This window comes from Protopterus annectens, chromosome 2.part0 (genome assembly GCF_019279795.1).
Source record: "Protopterus annectens isolate FY-2018-M chromosome 2.part0, PAN1.0, whole genome shotgun sequence".
NCBI classification, from domain to species: Eukaryota; Metazoa; Chordata; order Ceratodontiformes; family Protopteridae; genus Protopterus; species Protopterus annectens.
The window spans coordinates 256,560,580-256,587,472 of record NC_056728.1 but is presented as its reverse complement, the minus strand read 5'-3'; the positions used below and the strand labels follow the sequence as shown (position 1 = coordinate 256,587,472).

The 26,893-nt window shown below is 39.4% G+C and overlaps 1 protein-coding gene across 1 annotated transcript in view; it reads left to right on the top strand.

Moving 5' to 3' along the window:
- Positions 1–26,893, top strand: part of PTPN4 (protein tyrosine phosphatase non-receptor type 4) — a 3,248,454-nt gene that overhangs the window by 2,818,642 nt on the left and 402,919 nt on the right. The window contains exon 23 of the mRNA XM_044060734.1: positions 3,999–4,127. Within this exon, the coding sequence (XP_043916669.1) occupies positions 3,999–4,127 (129 nt within the window). The remainder of the gene's footprint in view (positions 1–3,998; positions 4,128–26,893) is intronic.

The following is a 26,893-nucleotide window of genomic DNA, read 5'->3' as shown; positions in this document are numbered from 1 at the left end:
CAACTTACTGCTGGCATTTTGTCATTCCCACTTACTGGCTGTCCCAGCTTTTGTTCCTCACCTTGCCTTTGTGGACATCTGTATGCTACATAGCCCCACTGGTTGCATTTAAAACATTTAACCCTTGGTCTTGGACGTGTACCTGGACTAGTAGTTTCCCCTGCTACTGGAGGACTCTGTTGGGGCAGTCTGGGCTGCCCACCATGTGTTCCCTTAGACCCATGAGCAGCACTGTGTGTCCCTTTCCTGTGCAGTGATGCCCTGCTTGCTAGGTATAGGTTTCCCTTCTTCCCCACCTCATCTAGAGTATTGCATTGTCTGTCAGCTAACCAGATTCTCATGTCCTCAGGCAAAGTGCTAAGGGCTTGTTCCCTCACCAAAAGGTCTGCCAGTCCTTCAAAAGTGGTGACCTGACATCCACTCACCCACCTATGAAAATAAGTGCTTAGTTCAGCAACATATTCACACACAACTTTCATCTGCCTTGCATCTACGCTCACGAAACATTTTCCTATAAGCTTCAGGTGTTAACTTAAAACATTCTAGCAAACAGTTCTTTACAACATTATAATTTAAACCGTTAGTATCAGACAATTTGGGAAAAAACTATTACAGCTTTACAATGGAGTAAGGAGGTCAGGAACCATACCCAGAGCCCTTGTTCAACATCTTACTGTGTACATAACCTCTCAAACATATGAATGAAACTATCAAAATTTTCCCCCTCCATAAATCGTGGAAGAAATTTACTGACCTTTGTTGCTTCTAGCGTTTGTTTGCTTGCTTCCTTCACCTTTGCCTCCATGACTTTGGCAGAATCAGCATCTCTTTTTCATGTTGTCTCTGCCTCTCATTCTCTTCGGCCTGCAGATGTCACAGTTTCTCATTTTCCTCAGCCTTCAGACATTGGAGTTTCTCATTTTCCTCCGTCTCTGGATGCCTCAGTCTCTCTGCTGACTCTGTTTCCAAACAGTTGTCCTCTAGCTCAAGTCTCTCTAACTCGATACAGATTATTAAGTCCTCTGTGGCAAGGTTGAGCTGTCTGTTTTCTGAGAGTTGTACATCTCCAGGGCCAGTCTGATCGTCATCCTGGTTGCTCTTCTGACATGCAGCTGTGACTAAAGCTGCAGTCATGTCTGCCTTAGGTTGGCATGCACCCATCCTTTAGCCTGTCACATCTCAGCCAACTGACTCCTTGTCAGCTTGCCATACTCCTCTGCTGACATGCTTGCCTGCTTTCCCTGACTGACTAAGCTAACAAAAAAATAAAACAATTGTGATATGAACTCTGAATGTACACTGCTTGGCTGATTGAGATTACAAACACCTTTAGTGACCACTGCACACAGCTACAGGAATTCAATATCCACACCACTACAAGCCAGTTAATATGTGATGTGGCTATCTCACCACTATCAGCCAATTAATATGTGATATGGATATTCCACCGCTGCTAAACAATTAATATGCAACGCCCTTGCACTGGCCCCAGTAATCAAGGAGCCTCAGTCCTCACCACTAGCAGCAGTGAGGGACATGCACGTTGGGAGGATGACAAGTACACACAGTAAAGTACAATTTCCCTTAAAAGCACACAGAGATCACAGTTCTGTGGTTGGTTTCTGTCTCTCTCTCTCTCTCTCCAGATCCCCAGTAAGACTCCCCACTGGCACAGCTATAGGGTTAAGATCTGAGCCGAGCAATCAAGCCAAAACCTCCAGCACCCTCTGTCCAACCAGTGCTTCGTGTCCCTGCCCAAGTAACTGACCCACGCGCGCACACATAATTTGAGATTTGATTTATATACAAACACACAGACACTTCTGGGGAAGGCTGGCACAGGTTTACTAGCTATGCCATCAAAGAGAGTCAGGCTAGCAAGTACGGAAGGTGCACGGGCCAGACAAACTGTAGCAAACATCAAAAAAAGAGCCAGCACCTTGGGAGCATGAAGATTTATTCTAAGAACCAGACCTGTTTCAGCTTGTAGCTTTCATCAGTGGTACATTACAAAAAACAGTGATAACCCTGCAATAAATACTTAATCTCATTAAGTGCCCATGACATCATTTCCTGTCCAAGACAAAACTGGTCTAATACCAGGTAATAAACACAAAAAAGCAATACAGAACACAATAGAAGTCCATACAGATTTGCTGTTTTGCTCTCTCTCTTTTTTTTTTTTTTCTTTAATATTTTTGTTTTCTGTATTTGTTTTTCAAACTGTTGTACTCTTGGTACCCACGCAAGAGTACTGAATAATTCCCAATGGTATCCAACCCATGAAAAGGAAGGAAAGCACTACAATTTATCATTTAATCCAGGTGGGAATAAACCCCCTAGTTTTACAATCCATTTCCTTTCTTTCATGTTTAATATGCTGTGCCACCCCATTTTGAAAGATCTATTGCCTGATATTTTGTCTAACTGTGAAGGTAAATTTCACTGAATGATGAATCAGTGAATGTCTGTAAAGAGCATTGGTGGCTCTGGCATTCCTAATATTCCCTAAATGTTCTGACATCCGAAATCTAAATTGTCTAGACTTTTGGCCCACGTAGAAAGCTTGACAGGTGCAAGTGGCTAAATATATAACCCAATCTGTTCCGCAATTGGCGAAGCAGTTAATGTTATACAACTGTCCAGTATTTTTACTGGTAAAGGCTTTAGTTTTGAAAACATGTTTGGAGAAGGTGCAATGTCTGCATGGGTAAGAACCAACCAATCTCTCCCCTGTTAATGTGGTTTGATGATAAATGGCATCCTGATGCATGATTTTTTTGTAAAGAGAGAAATGGGAACCCAAAGTTTTGCCCCGCCTGTAGGAAAATAGACATTTGTCCCCCAAAAGGTCATCCAATTGTTTGTTGCTCTTCAAAATATTCAATTGTTTGTCAATAACATCAGTAAGATATTCTGTGTTTCTACCAAATGTAGTGACCATTCTCAGTGTGTCCTTATTATCCTTCCTGGGTTGATGTTTGTATTCTAATAAGGTATCCCTTGATTGTTTTTTAGCCCATTGCATGGCCAAGTTAACATTCTGTGTACCATATCCCCTAGCTAAAAATCTGTTGGCTAAATCCTGATGGGATAGAGTCAGATCTTGCTGTGAAGAGCAAATTCACTTCAAATGCAAAAATTGGGATTTGGGAATGTTATTAATGGTATGTTTGGGGAAGGCTGGCAAAGGTTTACTAGCTATGCCCCCTTCTGCCCAGACTAAAAGGTAGTTATCACTGCTACCAACCAGTTCTTTATCAGCTACTGTAAGGCCCTTACAAAGGGTGACCAATTGTTCTTGTAATGTTGCTATTAATTGAATGGTAAGTGTGACCAAGACTTTCAAGGCTATTGGAATGGCCTGTACAGTGTCACCAAATACATATGCAAGTACTCTAAGAGCTTACATATCTTTAAACAAACCAGCCACAATTGGCAATGTCACATTTCTATATAAACCATATTAATGTTTTCAAGTGACATATAATTATTTACAAAATTCCAGCTAGCTGGGCTGGAGCATTTCGGTTTGTCACAGCTCCTTCCTTTGCCCTACCCAAATCCTCTTCCCCTCTGCAGCCCCACCTACCCATACTCGCACTTTTAAAGGAACATAACAAAGTCAGTGCTTTCAAAAAGTTCCCAAGTATGCCATACATATGTTTCCATAGATTTTCTATGAAGTATGACATGCAGCAACAGACTTGTTTTCTGAATCAATGTTTTTCTTTGATTTAATTAAATACATAATTATTTATTCGTACTTCAGTGATGCAGAAGACGCATTTTGATATTTACTTATTTAAATTTATTTTTAGTGTAAATTAGAATTTACATATTTTTCAAGTAGGTTTGCAGTAAAGCAAACAATTGTATTCATTCATTATTGTATAAAGTGCAATTATCCTAGTTTTATAAGCATTCATGCAGTCTGCATGTTGTTCTTTTACAATTTTGTACAAGCCCATCAGTTTTGTAAATTATTTCTTCTTCAGGTGAAATGCCACCAATACTGGCCTGAGCCTTCTGGAGATGCTGCATATGGTCATTTTCAAATTACCTGCTTTTCAGAGGATGGAAATTCTGCATTCATTTGTAGAGAACTTAATGTAATTAATGTAGAGGTAAGGATAAAGTACTTCCATTTTTGGCTGTCTGTTTCTTAAGGCTTCAAGTAGAACTGTCTCCTCTATAAATGCTGTTTTGTCTTGCCTTGCTGGACCTGAGCATATTTAGGATGCTGCTGAACACAAATGATTTACAGCTCTAGCTGTGTTGCACTTTCGATTCCATTTTTCCTGTGTCTGGAGGGAATATGGATTCTTGAGTGGGTGTCGGTGAGTTGATGGCTGGACTGAGTGCTATCCCAGTGTCAGCTGAGAATTTTACTCCTCCACCTCACCTTATATAGTTTAACAACTTTGTCAACTCGCACACCAGTATGAAGATAGCTTATGTTGTGGGCTGTTTTATATCTGTTCAGAGAGCAATGAAGCACACAAGGGGGGAAGAAAGTTAAGTCACCCTGTGAAATTTATGAAGGACAGCATGTGATTCAACACTTGTGTGTGATTTGCTGTGGCATTTAGTCCTTTCAGGCCAGACAAGGCAGTAAAGCAATCCTTTCTTTCTGCAGCAGCATTAATCCTAGGCAAAATGTGATGATCTCTGAGACATTCAGAGTTAACATTTTCAGGACAGCTGATGGATCAGTACATACTGGATTATTAATGGTTTTAGTTATCATTAGAAGACAATGGCTAAAAATGACTGAATGCAAATGTCCATAATGGAAAGTAATACTGATTACTGATCATTCACTACTCCACAGTATTACATATTTAAAGTGGAAGTGTATATTACTTTAAATCTCCATTTCAACTCTAGCTATTTGCTGACTTTCTAGAAATGTTGATTTATGAATGTACTTTGCCATTGCCTCTTCAGTCTGCAGGGAGAGGTTTGAGCACCGCAAGTAAATGAGCTCAGCTTGCCTGTGGATGCATTCGTTTTCATCTGCAATGCTGCATGGTTGGTTTTGAAATACAATTTTGTTCACCACAACAGTATTTGTAGTAAGGGACACAGTATGATCACTGTTTTTCAAATGGATTGCAGGATGAGGGCTATATCTGTTGCAACATGAAGCATTTATGGAAACCAATGGGTTCCACATTTTGGAGTGTGTCTTGCTTTGGAGTGGGAGGGGGCGAGAAGAAACACTTTGTAATTGTATGCCATGGCTTCCATTGTAAAAGAGAGAAAAAAATTGTATCTGCAGTAATGTTTCATCCTGTCCTTTGCCTGGTTTCACTTGTTACCTTTGTGTTAATGGCTTCTTTATAACTAGACTGTGACTCAAAAAAACAAGCTGAGTAACGCAAGTCACCACACCACAAATCAGGCAGTTTGAACAGTTTATTTGTAAAGCATTTTTTGTCTCAGGCAATCCCAAGACTTCTTCAGACAAAGTACTAATACACATGCCGCTTCTTATAACTTCCACAATTAAATCAAATGGCACACCATTGGTTAAAAACATCAATTCATTAAGTATGCTAACAGCTCTAGGTCAAGGGCCACAAGCCCGCCCCTTTGAGCAAATCACAACATAATATGACTGCTTGCATTCGCCTTATGCATGACACAGTTTCAGTCACTAAGTTAAAATGCAATGCCTGCAAAAATGTCATGCATTTCAAACTAACTTTCATGTGAAGACATGTTTTACTCCCTAAGAGTAGGTCACAACCCAATATGAAGGAAACATGCTGCAAGCATGCCTGTTTAGTCATAAACATCCACAAATAAAATATCACACCAATTGTTAAAAGCATTAAAACATTAGGTATGCCTAACAGTTCTAGGTTTAAAATCACAAGTCCGTCCGCTGTGAACCAGTCACAGCTCAGTGTAAAAAGGGACGGATAGCTTGCGTTCGCCTTTTAGCATGAAACAATTGAGCATAAAAATAAAAATTAAAAACCTAAAAGGCAGTACCTACAAGTAAAACTGTCATGCAATACTGACAGACAGACAGACAACATCAAACCCCTGAATTTAAACTTCAGGTCATGTATGACCCAATAAAAGAGGGCAAATACAAGAGGTGCAAGTCCACCAGATATAAACTGGTCATAGCACTGGTCAAAAACAAGCTCCAAGCTGATTTGTGACGTTAATTGTGTTTTGACCCTTGTGGGCAGGTCTAACACCAAGTAAGAGAACTGGTTGTATGAATTTACTTTATACATACAACAGTTATCATCGTAAACTAAAACACAATACTCACAGGTTAAGGCTATCAAGTGACACAAGCAAGTATTAGATCATGTTTGTCCCAGTCAAAAGCACAAACTCTAAAGGTGTAAAACCGCTAGTTGTAAACTGGTCATGGCACTGTTTAAAATTACCGGCTCCATGCGGTTGCCTTGTGGCATAAAAAATATGTTCAATCACTTACCTAAAGGCAAAAGCTGCCATTACTGACAGACACAATCAAATCAATCTAATTGAGGCAAACAACTTGCAACATCATCTACTTACGTAAACCGTCGATGCTGGACAAAGCAGTGATGCCAAAAATACGTAACCTAGTACATGGCTACCATAAACAGTGAGTCACCACTACTCCCACAATTTATATAGTAAAAGCTGGTAAATACAAACTAACAATTAGAATCTGTTGGTAAAACTAAGAGTCAAACCTGTTCCTGTCTATAATAAAACAATGGAGACACCTAGTGGAAGGGTACAATCCATTAAACAGCAATGTTAGAATATACAGAGAATATGCAGAGAGAGAACATAATAGAGAAAAGAAAAAAATGTGTTAAAATTTTTTTACACAGATGTCACAGGAAATGAATGATAAATAAATAATGAATAAGTAGCAACTATGAAACAATATATACAATGAAGTTTTCAAAAGTGATGTGGACTGTTGAATTCTGAACTCTAATGCCCATGTACTAGGCAATGGAACCAAGTCATCTTAGAAGACTCTTAAATTTTAAAATGCAATGAATGGAGCACATTTCATTTAAACCTGGATATGTGCTGGCATCCGTGCAGATTTGCCACGTGAGTTCCAACACTTCAAGGCAGACAGTTTCAGGGCCCCTCTTCCATCAGAATTTACACAGTCAATAGCCTTGAACAAAAATTTATGGTTGGTGTTGTCAGCTAGATGTTTTGCCAGTGCATTGACTGTTTTTAGTTTCCTGATGTGGTACGTGTGCTCATAAACACGGTCCCGGAGTTTCCTGTTCGTTTTGCCGATGTAAAAAGCTGGACACTTTTGGCACTGGGCAAGGTAAACAACGGCTTTAGATTGGCAGTTGAACTTGTGCTTAACTTTGTATTTTTGATCTCTTAATTCTGAAGTGATCCCCTGTATCCATGTAGGAGCAAAAATTGCACATGTTGCATTGAAACATCCCTATCCTGATAGGGGGGTTCAACTCATTGACCTCCAAAAGATGTTTTAGGTTCTTTCCTCTCCTCCAAGTAATTTTAGGGTACTCTGGTAGTTTATTTCTAAGATTGTTGTCATTTCGAATGAACACCCAGTTTTTCTGATGGGTAGATGAAACTATCTTGTAGTCTGTACTGAATGATGTAAAAAGTCTGCAAGATGGTGGAAGTGAACTTTCAGGATGGTTGGTCATGAGCTGGTTATTTTGGAACACATTCCATGAGGGCCTTTTAAAATTGGTTGGTATGTCCCCTGTTCTCTCTTATGACTAACCGCTTGGATCAGCTCATCCACCAATTGTTTGGGATAACCCCGGCCCAGAAACATAGATCTGAGTGTGTTACATTCCTCAGTGAAATCTGAAAGTTTTGACACCATTCGAGCAGCCCTGACAAGCTGACCTTTCACTACAGATCTCTCTTGATAAGTCAGGTGACAACTGCTGTAGTGAAGGAAGGTGTTGGAATAAGTGTCCTTCCTGTGAATTTTAGCACACAATACATTAATGCTTAAATCTTTCCTCAAATCCACATCCAGGTAGGCGATTCTGTCAGGACTAAATCTGTGGGTAAAAGAAAGAAAATTAGTGGTGGAATTGAAGAAATCTACCAGTTCTATGGCAACTGCTTCGCCACCCCTAATCAAAATGAATATATCAACCAAGAAATGAGGGTAGAAGGCAATTTTGTTGTTCATAGCTTCATTCTTCTGGATAATTTCCTGTTCCCAATAAGCCATGACCAGATTGGTGAAACCGCCGCCGCAAGGTGACCCCATGGCTACCCCTACCTTTTGTAAAAAAATAGTGTAGTTAAAAATCAAATAGTTACTAGATAAAATGATGTCAAGTAGTTCATCCACCAAGGAAATGTCTGTGGTTGGTGCACCTCTCTTTCTCAACACTAAGTTGATTAGGGGTGCACGTTTTTATACCCCCAAGCAGATTGCAAAATATATGAATCAGAGTAAGTGTGCAGGTGTCTGGAGAGAGAGAGGGGAAACTAGGAGCATGTTTTGGGTATGTGCAGAGCAGACAAGAGTTTAAAAGATGCAATGCAAAATGCCCTAGTGCAGATTTTTTTTTAACAGTAAACATCTTTATTAAGTTATCACGTATGGCTTAGACAATCATACATTTATATAAATAAAAACAAACCATATTGTCCTAATTTTAATTGCAAACATTATACATCACTTATCTCTCCAGACATTGTCAGACATTACATAGCTCATTCAAATCCTGTCTTCTTTTAAACCTCATTCCTCCACTGCATGTATTGTTCCCACAATTCCCATTTTTTTCTATGTAATTTGTTCCTACCCTTTCTAAAGATCCCATTTCCAGTTGTTTTATGTCTGTTACTATATTCATTTCTTCTACTACAGTTAGTTTACACTTTGATTTCCATTTTCTAGTAATTGCTTTTTTTTGGTCACCACCATAATTAGACTCCACAAGGCCTTAATAGGTCTAGGCAGTTCTGATTCTGTATCATAGCTCAAAAATATTATTTCTTTAGTTACACCAGTTTGCCCACCCAGCATCTCTGACATAGTAGTCTGCAGTGAATCTTTAAAGTCTGCTAGCTCATTACACTCCCAGAAAATGTTTCCAATTACCTCTTTCTTCCCAATCACACCGACAACATTTGCTGTCTACCTGAGGAAAAATTCTTTGGAGTCTACTTTAGGTATAAAAATACCTATGTGAACACTTCCAAAGATCCTAAATCTTCTAGACTTTGTTGCATGTTTGGGAGACATACATATATCCCCCTTTTTCCTTTGTGAATTGCTTATCCAGTCTTTTCCCAATCCTTTCTAACCTCATCTAATTGATTCTTATAGTTATGCAATATTCTGTATGCTATAGTATTTCTTTTTTAACAGCAGCTTCTGTTCTAGATTCTACTAAAAACTGTACCAGTGTTGGTCTTTTTGCTTAGGATTCCTATTTCTTTTTCAATGCCTATATTCTGATATAAATCCTTTATAGGGAAGGGAATCTCTAGCCTACAGTCCAAATAAATTATTGGCCTCTTCCCATTCTATTACTTTCCCTCTCTATCTGCTTGCAGTACCTTGGTTATTTTGCCAGTCTTCTCTAATAAATTCCAGCCTCCTCTTGCTTGTTGTCCCTAATTGCAGTCATCCCTATCAGCAGAATCTTCTTTCTCCATTCCTGTGTTGGCTTAGTTCTTAGAATGTTTTCTGTTACTTTATAAATATAATATTCTTTATAGTTATTGTTCTCCTTAATGATCTGCATACAAAATCCCAGACTCTCCTTGTTTCCTGACCCCCCCCCCTTCATCATCATCCCTTTCCACTTTAAATGATAGATTTCTGCTTGTACTGTGTATAGAGCTTTAACTGTGTAGCTCTGAAATACCCCTTAAAATCAGGTAATCCTGGGTGAACAAGTGGAAGGTAGGTACTATAGAAGCATTGTCAAGGTATAAGAGGGTCTTACTCATTGTAGTCATTTAGCAGCTAAAAGGTAATAACAAGAAAGTGAGAATCTAGGTTTAGACTTGACCTTAGCAGGTATACCTTGCTGTGGTATGTATCATAAATAAATTAAAGCAGTTGACTGGAAAGAACAAGATGCTTATCCTTGCATGGAATGTGTGAGAGCATTATCTTTGCAATGGGGCCTAGGATGATGATGAGGTAAGAAATGTGGTTTGTCTTATTGGCTTTTCCTGGTAAGGGGTCGCCACAGCGGAACTCCAGTCCGCTAATGATTGGCAGATTTTTATGGTGCCGAGTTACCAGCCTGACGCCCAACCGTCAACGAAGGCACGCCCATTCACGCATGTCTTTCAGAGGCCACTCAACCGTGGGGAGGACATGCAGACTCCACACAGAAGGCACTCCCCACATACTAGCTGAGAACTGAACTGGAGAACCTCTTGCTGTGAGGCAACAACGCAACTGCTGTACCACCGTGGCTTCATGGTGAGGTAAGAAATAATGGGGGAAATTGAAAATAGTGTAAAAATATTTAAAAAAAAAAAGTAGTGAATGTCATGTAGGCTTAGTGGTTAGGGAAAACGTCAGTAGTTTAAAAGGTTAAAAAGACTTGGCAAGAGGTAGTAAAAAGAGCTGACAAGCCCATTTCATCTGCCTGCAACGGAGTGCGTGAGTAATAAGGACTTAAGACACTTACTTCTGGAAGGTAATTGTTAACACCTTGATTTATTGTAAGTGCTTCATCTTTAGTTGTATATAGTTTATTTACATCGTAAGTAGAATTTGCTTAACTTTGTAGTTATTAATGCTTTGCTCTCCTTTAAGGAGAGAGTGTTTTGTATTTTGCCTCTTGTAACAGCTAGTAACAGAGTATTTGTGATAATAGCTTTATTTTACCAAGCTGTCAGTGCCATTTAATCTGAAAGTATCACTCATATTTATTTCAGACATCTTTTCTCAGAAAAAATTTAGGCAGGGTAGAGCAAATTGTGATCCAAAATCAGGGATATCCCTGACAATCATGCCTCTCAACCTGGAAACATCAAAAATCTGGACAAAGGCTCATGAAAAATGGGTACAAATCTGTACGCTGATTAACGTAAAAGTTGCATACTTAATTAAATAACCCTACCTACTCCAGTGGAATCGTGGGATACCAGCTTAAAAACGAAACTGAAGAACAGACAACCAAAATATGGCCCCAGACCCTGTAGTAAATGGTAACCATTTTTTTAAATGTGTAGCAGTGATTTTCACTGGGAAGGGAGAAGATGAACATTGGGATTTTGTTTTTGGTGACTATATTTATGTATGTGGGTTTTGTGGTAAACCTAGGGCATTTAATGGTAGGCAATATTATAATCTTTGCAAAAGAATATTATAGTTTGCTAGGACCTCCAAAAGTCATTCTCCATGGCCTACTGATCAGTGTGTAGCTAGAGTTTGTGCTGCCCTGGGCTGTCTTTGAGTTTGCCACCCCCCCTCACAAAATCATGGTCCCCGTCTGCAGCCATTCCAATGTTCCATTACTTGGTTATTTTGCCCCACTTACCATAGACATTGTGAAGTGCATACGGCTTTATTTCTACAGTGATTATTTAGATTTCATTTAAAAATTTTATTTTACATTTTATAGCACAAATGCTAATAGACATCTGCTAAACAAAGCAATATAGTCTCACAATGAAAATAGACTTAGCATTAAAACTGATCTGGCCTTGAAACTTGCATTAATTGAAACCTCATTGAAACACACATTCAAAGAAAATGCATCAGACTAGTGGCAGATAAAGATTACCTTTGGGTTTTTTTCAAATCGTAGGCCCCTTGCAAAAGAAGCATACATGCAGCATCCACCCCGTTTAAATTACAACACATTAAAGTATCAGCAATCCATCTGCATACTTTGGGAGTAGAACCCACAGCCTTCTGCATCAAAAGCAAGTATTCTACCTACTAACAACACAAAGACTTGGCATAAGCAACGCTAAACTTCTCTCCCCCGAAGAACTGTGCAGCACAAGAAATCTGGAAAAAGCCAAAATTTATTTTGGGAGGGGGATCAAAGGCCCAAAACCAGGAACACATTTTAAACATTGCTTGTATAATCTTAGAAAAGTTGCTAGAATAAAATGTTTTGTGTTACCATGCATTTCCTTAAATGGCTATCATTATTTAGTGAATTCATTTCTTAGTGATTTGCCAGCAAACCACAAAGTTTAAGAGGAACAGACCAAAAGTTTGAGCCAAACATTCCAGACAACTCCTTGAATCAAAAGTGGTGGAATGGTGGCTCCCAGAGTCTCACACACACACACACACACACACACACACACACACACACACACACACACACACACTCACACTCACAAAGCATTAATAAGAATGTGGCCCTCAGAGTATAAGGACATTAAAATAAGGTGGTTCTTATCATTAATAAAAATGCGGCTCCCCAAAGTAAAAGTAAACATAAAATATGCAGCTCCCAAAGTCACACACACACACACAACATTAATAAGAATGTGGCTCCCAGAGTATTAAGGACCTTAAAATAAGGTTCTTGTCTTCATTAATAAGCTTGTGGCTCCCAAAAGTAAAAGTAAACCTAAAATAGGTAGCTCCCAAAGTAAGATATGAAAGCTCTTGCTTCACAAAATAAGGTTTCTCAAACTTAGCTCGGACATAAGCTCTCATTTCTCAAACATAAAATAAGCAGCTCATTTCTAAGTGCAGCTTACCATCATTAATACACACAATACATTAATAGACGGGTCTATATTACAACCTCGAATTATTAAAAGAGCAAACACTCTTAAATCAACCCCTGAAAATCTCAATCACTAAATCCCGAACACACAGAACAGCGATTTTTTTTTCCCCCAGGGGGGAAAAATCACTGCTCCACAAAAAAAAAAAAAATCTAAACAAAATACATTGGGGGGCTTTCCCCCCAATGTGTGGGCTGCGCTCCCCCCACACCCCCTATTTAAATATGCCAACTCCAAGATTGCCCCACAGTGGAGGAAATGGCAAGGTCTCAAAAACGACCCAGTGGTTTTTTTTCCCTGGGCAAAAAATTGCTGTTCTGTCTGTTCGGGATTTAGTGCTTTTGATTTTAAGGCGTCGATTAAAGAGCATTCCCTCTTAATCATTCGAGGTTATAATATAGACCCTAATACACAATACATCTCACCAATCTTAATAAAGCTTAGTTTGGACAAAGCTCTCATTTCTCAAACTTAGCTCGGACATAAAATAAGAAAGCTCTCATTTCTCAAACATAAAATAAGCAGCTCATTTTGGTTGGACAGTAAAAGTAAACATAAAATAAGTAAGATATGAAAGCTGTCATTTCTCAAAATAAGAATGCCCTGCCATTATTTTCTAAGATCTGCCACTACTACCAGGCAGTGATTTGCCAGAAAACTACAATTGTATGAGAAATTGACCAAAATATGAGTAAATAAATCGGGTCTGGACGTTCTGCGAAAATAAATCTAACAGTCGCATTTTTTTTTCCTTTTACCTGGAGCACCCAGAGGAAGAGTAACCACAATTGGAGATATATTTTCTCATTTTCCACCTGTTACTGTAATGTGAGTGTGAGCCTGAATTCGCTCTCCCCTGAGTTTGCGACCGACATTAACATAATATTTTAAAACAGCTTGCTGCCCAAGAGTTGTCTTCCGTTCCATTCTCTGGTTGCTGTGTGCTGCTGCATCTTAAATGCAATTCTTACACAGACTGCAAATTGTAAACAAATGGGTCTGCCGGGTCAGTTAATTAATACAGATCGTACATAGATCTAGAAGGATAAACAGAGTACTACACAAATGGACTTGAGTCCTCCCCTCTCAGCTGAACTCTGTTTTCAACAGGCTGTGACAGACCCTACACGTGATGACGCCAGGACCAACTTTCAAAAAAAAATAAAAATAAAATAAAAAAAACAAAAAAACACGGGAAATTTGGGAATTGTGGGTCCCACTCAGAAATTCATCACACCCCATTATTTTGACCTCAAAACTGGTAAATACAAAGGAATTCGGTATGGTTAAGAAGTATACTGACAATAGGAACAGTTGAGAAGTGCGTCCCAAAGTATTTATATTTGCTAGAACTGTTGACAACCTATGTTCTGCTTAACATTAAATTAAATTGACTTAAGTCTGCACATTCAGGGTCATGAAATTCACTTATTCAAAAGATCCACGAGTCATTCTTTTCCCAGTGTCCATTTATCAGTTGGCACTGTAGGTAATGTAAATATTTGTGCAAATGACTCGTAAAATTTCTAGATACCAAGTTTACACATACAACTTTAAAAGGTTCATCTAATCAGATGTTCAGTCTAAACTGTGTTACATCTATTTAGTTAATTTTCATTTTAACAATCCAAATGAGTTAAATTAGCATCTGTATCCAAGAAATAATCATGTACAATTTGTTAATGTTGTCTTTTAGTAGCTGCTAATTTGTTTGTCCTACACATTGATCATCAGAAAGCATAAGTTTATCAGTTAAGCATAAGTTTATCAGTTTCTTATAGGTTCATAGAAGGTTACTAGTCTAATGGCTCTAGAGCCCTTACAAGCCTAGCCATGTTTATCCTGAGTTGCCTCAATTGGTAGCTGAGTTAAGATTGCAGAGGTGAGGGTGTATGGTAGTTAATATTGACTTCCTGTGTCCAGGAGGGACATGGGCACCACCCCAAGAGTGAATTTGTGTCACCCATCCATTGATCTAGGTTGCTTTTGAAGAGGGTCATGGAGGTACTCTGTTTCACATGAATTGGAAGCTTGTTCTAGAGAAGTGGAACTCCTGCTGAATTAGCTACCCTCTTCAATTCCTACTTTATAGACACTATATCCCAACTTGCTTCCACCTTTCCTCAAACTACTCATAACAGCAACCCCATAGCAACACACACCACTCCCCAGAAAACCCTTATCCCCAGACTTTCTCTCCTATTCCCACTTCCACTATTACTAAAGTCCTGCTAAAACTCAAACCTGGTAGCACTGCCCCAGATAGTTTACCCCCAGAATACCTACAGATGTCAGCCAAATCCATCGGCTACCCCATAAATATTTTCATAAACAGATCTATCCAGGAATCCTATGTACCATCCATTTGGATGAAAGCCTACATCATGCCCTTACACAAAGGAGGTAATAATTCAGAAATCTCAAATTTCCGCCTCGTAGGCATTCTGTCTCCTATTTCTAAAATAATGGAAAAATGTATTCAAATTCAACTTGTGAATTATCTATCCCAAAACCAACTACTTTCCCCCACTCGGCATGGCTTCCGTCCTGGCCACAGTACTATAACTGCTCTCCTATCCTTCCTAGATACTGTTAACCACAATCGCAATGATGATAAACTTGTCACTGCACTCTTTCTTGATCTCTCTATGGCTTTTGACGCTATCTCCCATTCTCTCCTCTTTTCCATGTTCTCACGCCTAGGCTTGTCTACTCCCATCCTTAAATGTTTTACCAGTTACTTCAGACAACAATCCACCAAATGGTTACACTTCTTCTCACCTTTTCTCATTACTTCCACCGGAGTTCCCCAAGGGTCTATTTTCTGTTCAGTATTTTCATTAACAGCTTTTACTCTGCTATCACTTTTATGGATCTGTAGTTTAATACGCAGATGACTCTACTATTATCTGCCCTAGTACCTTTGAAACCGAACTTCTGATCATCACCCAGAATGCTTTCTCCATTACCGAAACCTGGATGACAAATAATCACCTTGAACAGTAAAAAACACAAAGAGCCAGCAAAAGTGACTTCAAAAATATTTGTATTCACAAATACATACAGCAAACAAACCGGTTTCTGCTGGACTAACACAGCCTTCCTCAGTGTAAAAAAGCAACACACAAAAAACATGCTGTTTAAATACTATAAAGCCATTTCCCATTGGTTGAACATTCATAAATATTCATTAAGTCCGGGTGGGAATAAACCCCCAAGCTTGATAATCCACTTTTTTTCTTTATTATTTAATATATTGTGCCATTCAGTTTTATTCATGCGATTCCCATGAATAACATCAATAACCATAAAGTTAAACTCCGCAGTGGGGTGCATTAACTGGTGTTTATACAAAGCATTTGTTATTTTTTTATGTTTGATGTTACTCATATGTTCCGAAATCCGTGATCTTAGTGGGCGAGACGTCTGCCCTATATAGAATGCTCCACACTGGCAAGTAGCAAGGTAAACAACCCAATCATTGCTACAATTGGCAAAAAAGCCTATATCATACACCCTGGAGCAATTTCTACTAGAGAAAGCCTTAGATGTAATGACATGTTTACAATTTGAACAATGACCACATGGAAAACATCCATATAAGGCTTTGCCTGACAATGTAGTCTGTTTATGTAGAGATTGTTTGCTATCACAACACTTATAATGATTGAAATAGGATTTCAAATTTTTTCCATTTCTATATGAGAAAGTGCATCTATCCGGAATAAAATTAGCAATATTGTGATCAGATTGAAGAATATTCCAGTTCCTATGAACACTATCCAGTAGACAGTTAGTGTTACGAGCATAGGTAGTAATGAATCTTAATGTGGTTGGTGTAACAACAGTATGGTCTCTGTATTGAAGTAAGTCTGATCTATCCATATTGTGTACCTGGTTTTTGGCCATTGTAATATTACCAATTTTGTATCCTCGTTGTTTAAACCTATCCGTTAAGTCCCTTTCATTCAGACAAAATGTATATGGCTTGGAACAGATACGTTTGGCCCTAATAAACTGAGATTTAGGAATGTTCCTAGTGATATGTGGTGGATGGTAGCTGGAAGCATGCAGAAGTGAATTATATTGTGGGAACTTTCTATACATTTCACTATCTAAAGTGCCATCAGGCAACTTGCGTATAAGGACATCCAAAAATGTAATGTTCTTTTTATCATGATGTTCAGTGAATGTCAGTCCCCATTCATTGTTGTTAAGATATAAAACAAAATCAGCAAGTCCAGATTCAGTTCCCCTCCAAACCAACCACACATCATCTAGGTAACGTCTCCATATGTCCATATCAGGTAAAAAAGTGTTTCTGGTGGCATCATAAATAATCATAGACTCAACATAAGCCATGAAAAGGTCAGCATATATAGGGGCAAAGGATGCCCCCATAGCTGTACCTTTAGTTTGCCAGAAGCACAGATCTTTATAATAAAATACATTACATGTGAGAACATATCTGGCCATGTCAATCAAAAAGGAATTGAATGATGGAGAATACAATTTGGTAACCTCTAACCAGTGTGCCAAAGCTTTTAATCCTGCCTGATGTGGTATATTTGTATAGAGTGCACTCACATCTAATGTACATAGAAGCCAGTCAGCCTCAAGTTGTGTGTCTGATATTATTTGCAGAAAGTTCGTAGTATCTTTTAACCTAGATCTGATAGATGGTAATAAGGGATGTTCTTCATCTCACATTGCTGCAGTCCTTACTTATGGGTAGTCCGCTGTCCTTGGTCGGCCCGAATACCAAAGTATTAGGCTGACGTCGGTCATGGGCGCTCAGATCTGACATCAGAACGTCAGGGTATAAAAGCGCATGACCGACGTCATATCCTCAGTCTTTTTGCCGCATTGTCCGATGCAGAAGCAGCGTTGCAAGTGCCGTTCGGCGTTCTGAAATTTTTAGAATTCGGAGTTTCAGACCGATACCAAGTTGGGCTAAGTACCCCGTTGGGGAATATTTTTGTTTTTTCTTGCCTCAGTTATTTACCGGATGTCAGAAAAAGTGAATAATTGTATTTCTTGTGGGAAACAGATACCGCATAGGGATTACCACTCACTTTGTATTCCTTGTTTGGGACGAGCACGGCGTAGTGGTGTCGATTTTGTGCTAGGTTCAATAAGCGCACTATAAAACGGAGGTTAGATTGCGCTAGGTTAGTCTTTGGCAAGCGGTGTAATTATAATATGCCGTCGGATCCTCCGGCCGCTTCCAAGAAGCGCAAAGACAAATCTGTGAAGCCTAGGCAGGATGATTCGTCCGTTCCGGACGCCGGTCCATTAGAAGCTACAGGGGATCAGGTGGATCTGGCTGAAGTTTCTGTTGAGACTCAGGGGGAAACTTTGATTTTGCAAGAGGTGGCTTCACAGGACTCAGGTCAGGCTGAAGGGGCCTCACAGGTTACTATTCTCCCTACTGTGCCTAGGGTGGTTAGGCCTTCTGCTACTATTTCTAAGGCTCCTTCTAAGGGCAGGTCTGTTTTGCCTTCCTCTGGTGTCAGTCCTGGTTCCTCAGGGTCAGTGCCTAAAAAGCACATGCTTAAAATGGCAGAAGATTTGATTACTTTAATTAGAGGTTCTATGCCCCCTCCTGATAAGAGGCCCAGGGTAGAGCTAGAGTTGGAAAGTTTGGAGCAGGCCTCAGATGATTCAGAGTCTTCTGTGGAAGACATTCAAGATTTTCCTCCTTATTCGGATTCTGATGCAGAGGATTCCACTCCTTCTGCTTCTCCTCCTGAGGATTTTTCTTTTCAGAAACTTTACATTCCATGAGGGAGCATTTTAAGTGGGAAGGACAGGATTTCTCTGATTCTCGGAAAAGGCTTAGGTAATTTTGTTTTACCACAGCATAGACCCTTAGCTATACCTCCAGTTTTGGATGTTGTTCAAGATGTTTTCTCGGAGGCTTCCCTTAATCCAGATTCTGTGCCTCCTGCGCCAGTCAAACCAGACAGGTATTATAGGGTGCCTGAGGCTCATAAATATCTGTATAAAAGTCCTAGGGCAGACCCAGAAACTATTAGTCAGGGGCCTAAGGGTGTTAGAGCTTCTGTTGTAAAAAATCCGGTTCCTCTAGATAAGGAAGCTAGAGCTTTGGATAGATGGGGTAAGAAGGTGTATACCTCTTCTACGTTAGCAATGAGAGCTTTAAATTGCCAGTTTCATATGTTGAAATATCAGAATTTCCTCCTTTCTCAGCTAAAATCTAAAGTGGATGCTTTAGCAGAGGGTATTGAGTGTAAAGAACTGCAGGATTTGGTACATGTCTCTGAACAGGTGGGCAAGCATTCTTTACAGTGTGGCTTTGATGCTTTACAGGCTTCTTCTAGGGTGGCTGCCACTGGTTCAGTTATTCGAAGGCACGCCTGGCTTAAGGATCAGAATTTGTCTGAGCATGTTAAGACTAGAATTCTGGATGCCCTTTACAGTCTGAAGTTTTGTTTGGTCCTCCTGTAGAGTCTGTATTAAAGAAAATGGAGGACAAGGCTAAGTCTATGCAGACTGTTAAAGATTTTTTGCAGGTGCAACCTCCAAAGTTTAGTAGAAATTGGCCTACTAAAGGATGGACTTACCCTTCTTCTGATTCTCAGTCTGGGGGCAGATCTAGAGGGGGTGGGGGCAGAGCTCAGAGTTCCTTCAGACCTAGAACATGGAGTTCGCCTGCACAGTCTGCAGGTGAGGGCAGGGGCCAGTCCTTTCGTAAACAGGCTCAATGACCTGCATTTTCAGCTGCCAGATTCCTCTTGCCTGGCAGCTCCTTTGGGAGGAAAGTTAGCACTTTTCAAGCAAAACTGGCTTTTAGTCACCCAGGACAAATGGGTATTGGACATTATAAACCGAGGCTACAAGTTTTATTTCCATACATTGCCTCCTTTCAAAGGCATGCCAGATGTTCCTCCTCGGCAAAGGTTAGAGGCTCACAAACAGATTTCTTTACTTCTTCAAATGGGAGCTATACAGCCAGTTCCTCTGTCAGAAGTGGGCCTAGGATTTTATTCTCGCCTGTTTCTAGTTCCAAAGAAAGGGAACACGTGGAGACCGATTTTGGATTTATCTATCCTCAACACTTGTCTGGACATTCCAAAGTTCAAGATGCTGACGTTACAACAGCTTTTACCTCTGTTGGGAAAAGACCACTGGATGGTAACTCTGGATCTCAAAGAGGCTTATCTTCATGTTCCTATCAGGCCCAGTTGCAGGAGGTACCTGCGTTTTCGAGCTGGAAATTTACATTATCAGTTCTCTGCATTGCCCTTTGGCTTATCTACTGCCAGAGTGTTCACAAAGGTTCTGGCTCCAGTGATAGCCTTTTTCAGGTTAAGAGGAATACAGATTTATCCTTATTTCGACGATTGCCTGATTATTGCTCAAGGCAAAGACGAACTTCTTCATCATCTACAATATGTGATGGTAGTGTTAAGATGCCTAGGGTATTCTGTGAACGAAATAAAGTCCAGTCTAGTACCCTCTCAGGACATGTGCTTTCTGGGTGTGAGACTGAATACAGCTTCCCAGATGGCTTTTTTGACCCCGGATAAACAAAGAAGCCTTTCTCTTTATTTCCATCAAATGTCTCTACAGTCCAGGCTGACTGCAAGGACAGTCCTTCAAGCCTTGGGGTTCATGGCATCTTGTATTCTGGTGCTTCCCAATGCCAAACTGCATATGAGGAAGCTTCAATGGTATCTCAAAAATGTATGGACACAACACTGCCAAGATCTAGACACTGTCATTCAGATAATACCTTGCATTCAGAAGGAATTTTTGTGGTGGGCTCAGGAATGTCACCTAAACAAGGGACTCTCTGTGACCCGACCAGAGGCGAGTCAGATTCTAACGACGGATGCCTCGGACAAGGCTTGGGGAGCACACCTCAATGGAAAATGGGTGCAAGACACGTGGCCTGTCAGACTTCAACATTTGCATATCAACTTGAAGGAGATGTTAGCAGTCCAGTTTGCATTAATGGCTTTCAAGGATTTACTTCACCCAGGGCAGGTGTTGATTCAAACAGACAACACTACTGTCATGTGGTACATCAACAAACAAGCGGGAACCCATTCATACCCACTTTGCAGGCAAGCGATGATTTTGTGGGAGACTGCTCTCAGTTTACACCTCAATCTTCAAGCAAGGTTTCTGCCAGGAGCACAGAACTCCTTAGCAGATGTGTTGAGCAGACAGATAGTGGATCCTCACGAGTGGAAATTGGATCATCATGTATTCCAGCAGTTGACAGTGTTATGGGGACTCCAGACATAGATCTGTTCGCTTCTCCACTAAATTACCAGTTGCCAAAGTTTTGCACAAAAAGATTTCATCACACAGCTTGGAAGGTGGATGCTCTATCATTCAGTTGGAACAATCTTCATGTCTATGCCTTTCCACCTCTGCCTCTCCTCCCCAAGGTACTCTTGAAGGCCAGACAAGACAAACCATCCATGATTTTGATAGCACCGGATTGGCCTCGACAGCACTGGTACCCACTTCTGAGGAGTTTAGTAAGGGAGCCTCCATGGCCTCTACCTTTAATTCCGCATCTTTTGTCTCAGGAGGGCAGTCACTTCCTCAATGTCAGGATTCAGTCTCTACATCTAACAGCTTGGCATATTCTGTTTTAGATCCTGGAGGGTCTCAGCTGCCACAACAAGTTTTGAATGTTATTTTGGAGGCCAGAAGGCCTAGTACAAGGAAAGTTTATGCTGATAAATGGAGGAGATTTTTTATTTGGAGCAAAGAGAAGAATTTTGATGTTTCCAAGCCTAATTTAAGTGCTTCTCTTCAATATCTTACTGAGTTACTGGACAAAGGTTTGTCTTTCTCCTCTATAAAGATTCATGCTGCAGCCATTTCTGCTCACTATGATTGTGACCCTCCTTTATTCTCTCATCCTTTGTTTAAGCAATTTCTTAGAGGGGCAAAGAACATAAGACCCCCACGTAGAGCTCCTACTCCTGCTTGGGATCTCAATTTTGTGTTGGAAAAACTTACTCTACAACCTTTTGAGCCTGCAGCTACGGCCGAGTTAAAGTATTTGTCTTGGAAAACTGCTTTTTTGTTGGCCATTACTTCTGCAAGAAGGGTTTCTGAATTACAGGCCCTTATGGCAGTGGAGCCTTTCCTGATTTTTCATAAGGATAGGGTATCTTTGCGTACTAATCCTTCCTTTATGCCTAAAGTGGTTTCTAGTGTGGCCTTAAACCAAACTATTCATTTGCCTACTTTTTATGCAAACCCCAAAATAAAGGGGAGAAGATTTTGCATACTTTGGATATTCACAGGCAGTTGCGTTATTATTTGAGCAGAACCAAGGAGTTCAGACAGTCTCAGCAGTTGTTTGTTTCTTTTGCTTTGGGTTCTCAGGGTAAACCTGTTTCAAAACAAACTATTTCTAAGTGGATTGGGTTTTGTATTTCTTTCTGTTATTCCCATCATGGTAAGGAGATTCCGGCTGGAATCAGACCTCATTCCACTAGAGCTACTGCCACCTCTACTGCCTTTCTAAGGGGGGTAGCTACAAAAGATATTTTGGAAGCAGCTACTTGGAGTTCAGTACATTTCTAAACAGTACCACCTTCCTCTTTATTCTAAGTCTAGGGCTGGATTTGCCACTGCAATATTACAGGGCATTTTAGCAGCCCCTAATGCTTTATGATTTTGCCATCCTCCCTTTCCCGTTGCTTTGGGATTCTACCCATAAGTAAGGACTGCAGCAATGTGAGATGAAGAACATAGTACAGTTTTGTACCTACCATAAATGTAGATGTTCGAAGATCCACATTGCTGCAGTCCAATTTACCCTCCCTCCTTCCCCACTGTAGTTTGGCATGGTTATATGGTTTGGGTGATGGTTGTTGTTGGGCCTGTTTTTGGGAGGTATTCTGTTTTTGGTTGTGGCCTTTCTTTTTAGGGCCTTCTGACATCTGGGGCAAGAAAAGACTGAGGATATGACGTCGGTCATGCGCTTTTATACCCTGACGTTCTGATGTCAGATCTGAGCGCCCATGACCGATGTCAGCCTAATACTTTGGTATTCGGGCCGACCGAGGACAGCGGACTACCCATAAGTAAGGACTGCAGCAATGTGGATCTTCGAACATCTACATTTATGGTAGGTACAAAACTGTACTTTTTAAATTTTTGGTCAAAAACATAGACGGCGGCTCTGTAACATAGCCCTTGCCAGATACTATAGGTCTGCCCGGAGGATTGGTGACATTCTTGTGGATTTTGGGTAAAAAGTAGATATATTGTGCATGGGAATCCACTATTGACAAGTGTTGAAAAGTTTCATTGTTAATAATGGCCCGATCTTTGGCATCAACAAGAAAACATTTTATGCATTTGACAAATCTTGAAGTAGGATCGACAGACATATGAGAATAGTATCTGGTATCAAAAAGCTGTCTACGAGCCTCCCTATCATAATCTGTCCAGTTTTGCACAACCACAGCACCTCCCTTATCAGCTGTGGTAATAACAATATCCTTATTGTTCTGTAGATCACATATAGCCTGTTTCTCAATGAAAGATACATTATTATATTTAACAGCAGCATCAGAGCTAAAATAGTGTAGATCTTTAAGCACACTATTTAAAAACAAATGAACTGTGTCATGCATAGGTGGTACAAAACTGGATTTATGGTAGATGAATTTACCATGATCCACATTATAACCAGAATCACCAAAAAATAGTTTAAGATTGAGCAATCTGCAAAAGTTAACTACATCCTAAGCAAGTGCATCTTCAGAAATCATAAACCCAGGTATAAAACTGAGGCCTTTATTTAGAATAGAGATATGTGTAGAGGATAGAACAAAATTAGACAAATTCAACACATTGTTAGGTTTTACATCATTCAGTTTTTCAGAGCCATTGCTAGTGAGCCTTGAATATTTTGAACCTTTCCGATGTTTACGTCCCCCCGTCTGCGTTTAATTCTAAAGGGACAACCCCAGGTGTTCTTTTGGGAGAGGGAGACCCCGATGCTGCCAGGGATTCGTTATCTGTGCCAGACGATGTATCATCAAAAGATGAGGTGGTCCCATTATAATTTTTGCGTAAAATAGACCTAGGTCTTTTGCGTTTCATAGTAGAAGCTGGAGGGTTATTAAACCTCACATGCTTAGTCTGATGCAAAAATGGATTCCCTCGTAAATAATCTTCCTGGTCCCTATGGAATTTTTTCATTTTTCTAGATTTCAATTCAGCATCATATTTTTTAAGGTCTACTGCTACCTTATTCAATCTAACTTCAAATGAAGGTTCCTTTTCAAAAACCTTAAGTTTGTCCGCTAGAGCAGTAATGCTTGTAAGCCCCCTATCGATTGCCCTATTGTGAAAATTTAGCAATTCAATGACAAAAGCCATAGTGGCTTCCTGTTGTATTTTGGACCAATTTTTGGTCAACTCATCATCCATACTATTGACATGGGGGATCGTGCGAATACGTAACCCCCTGGGGGTAATATTAGCAGCCTGATATGCCCTAAAGAGCTTGCTGTGCCATACATTAGCACGCAGTTGTCTAAACTGCTTATTTAAATCATCAATCAAAATTTGTCATGATGACTCTAAACTACTTGATTCAATGGGTTTAGTATTCCCATTATTATTATTGGATAGACCAAAGACCCCTAGGTCATCTTTGTCTGCAACCAAACCCGAAATAAGGTTTGATAGATCCATACTGATAACCACAATTGGAAAAGTATATACTGTCAATATTGGTATCAGAAAACTGAACCAAGACAGTCCAATCAAAATAGTCTAGATATAAATAGCTGTCAATAATGGTTATTTGTGGAAAAAACCACGACGGCTGTAAAACACAATGGACAATAACAGCAGAAAAAAACACCAAATAATGATGTAAAATAGCTGCGTCCACAGCAATACTAGAAAGTGCCAAAGGTCCAAATAAAAATTAATTCACACCAGCCAAATATATATTTTGAGGGAGCATTACAAGAATTAAGGCAGGAGCGGACAAAAAATTGAGATACAATATAAGCCGAATGGAAATCCAAATACCCTTACCCAAATAAAGATAAGAGAATAAACCCCAATGGGACCAAGACAGACAATGATCTAGTCAGAATGATAACGAAAAATAAACACTTAAAAAAGTGTAACATGTGTGTTGTTATATGCCTGGTTTTGTCAAACACTCAAGCATCCTGAAATATAGTATGCATATATTGTGAACATACCCAAGCATTAACACAATATAAAAAACAACATGCTACTACTATATAGCTACTGCTGGATGTAAGGACTAGTAAAATAAAGTACTTGGATAATATTCCATGCCAAATGTTATATTTGAACCACAATACTGTAAATAATGTATTCAATGTGTAAAAAATTGAATATAAAATCTACAAATAGAACACCTGAAGCGATGTGTGGACCCTGATCATAAATGTGAATAACAATCAAACCATATAATATCAGTTACAAAAACAATAGCATATCCATGAATGAAACAAGAACTACATATGTCCATAGACAATGATAACCTGAAACCTAAAATATCAACAATACCTATCATATAACTATCATATGACAAGTAGTTGTAATTGTCACTTTAAAGAATCAAAATCTAGCATATATTGGAAAATATTTACACCAAAGCTGACATACCATAGCACCATCCCCAAATGTAGAAAAGATACCAGACTGCTAAGGTATAATTCGAAACAGTGTACAAGAACAAGGTAAATATGGTCATAAATAACAACTCAAATAAGCATACAACTATGTAGGCAATGAAGAATAGGATCATGAATAGATGTTAACAAAAAACCTGTATATCCAATATACAGTATTAGTTACATAGTAATATGGATCAAAAATATAATAAAAAACACTGACTAAAGTAGTAAACATGCATGGCCAGGGCACAAAGATATGCCCATGATATACTAATGTTATAAAGACAAATGAAGAATATAAAAATAAATTCCTCAAACCAAAAAATAGGAAGTCCAAAGCTGTATATAGTGCAGAGTAATTGTAGATGTTAAATTACAAAAAGAATACCAATAAATAGATATTCCAACACTTGCTCAGAAAAAGTCCAGCAAATATTTGAAGCGCAAGATGGCTCCCAACTTGACTCCAAGAACGAGTTGTATCAAGGCCACACACGAAAAATAAAAAAAGAAAACCACATAGTATTCTTCATGGCAAACAAATAATGTTCAATAATGTATTAATCCTTGAAACTGTAAAATAAGGTATATACACGACATAACAATCCAAACATCCAAACAGCGTTGCATAGAAACCCACGAAGAAAATGATGTTGAAGTGTAGAAGTAAATTCCCCTAATCACATAGTCGGAAGTCCCAAACTGTATATAGCACAGCGTGTTTATGGACGTTAAATGACAAAAAGAAATAGCCTATAGTTGTACAGTCCACACACTTGCTCGAAAAAAATCCAACAGACGTTTAAAATGCGCTATATGACTCCCACATTAAATACAAGTCCAAGATATATTTAGACCCTACACAAACAGTTAACGAAAAAGACATAACATTCTTCGTGAGAAACAACTAATGTTTGATAATACCTTAGTCCTCATGAGTATGTATAAAGTATATACATAGCATAGCAGTCCAGTTCCTAAACTATGCAAATGGCGTCGCAATTAAACCCACAAAGAAAATGGGGTAATAAAGCAAGACGACAGTTCAATCAATATATATTCCACAGAAAACATCCAAATGGTGTCGCTTGTACTTGCATATGGTCCCCGTTCCATATACGCTAGATGTTGAGTAAATCAAAGCCTTGGATTCAACAGATATGTCCATACGCCCACCAGCATCAAACGAAAATAAAAGTGAATGCTCGATAACTAAACACACACATTACAGCCAAAATGACGGTCAGAGAATCACTCTGAATTTAGGATATGCACAGCCGCAAATCTATAACTGAATGATAGATGAATATATGTTCATAATAAAAGAAAAATAAAAATGTGGATCAAAAATGGGAAAAAAGCATAACAACTAATGGCTGCTACAACGAATCCCTGTAGCAGCATCGAAGTCACGGGCCCCAGCAGGAAGTCAAGGGAGGAGTATCAAAAAGTCAAGTCCCCTGCACGTGAGCAAATGCCAGGCTCCACACACCAGA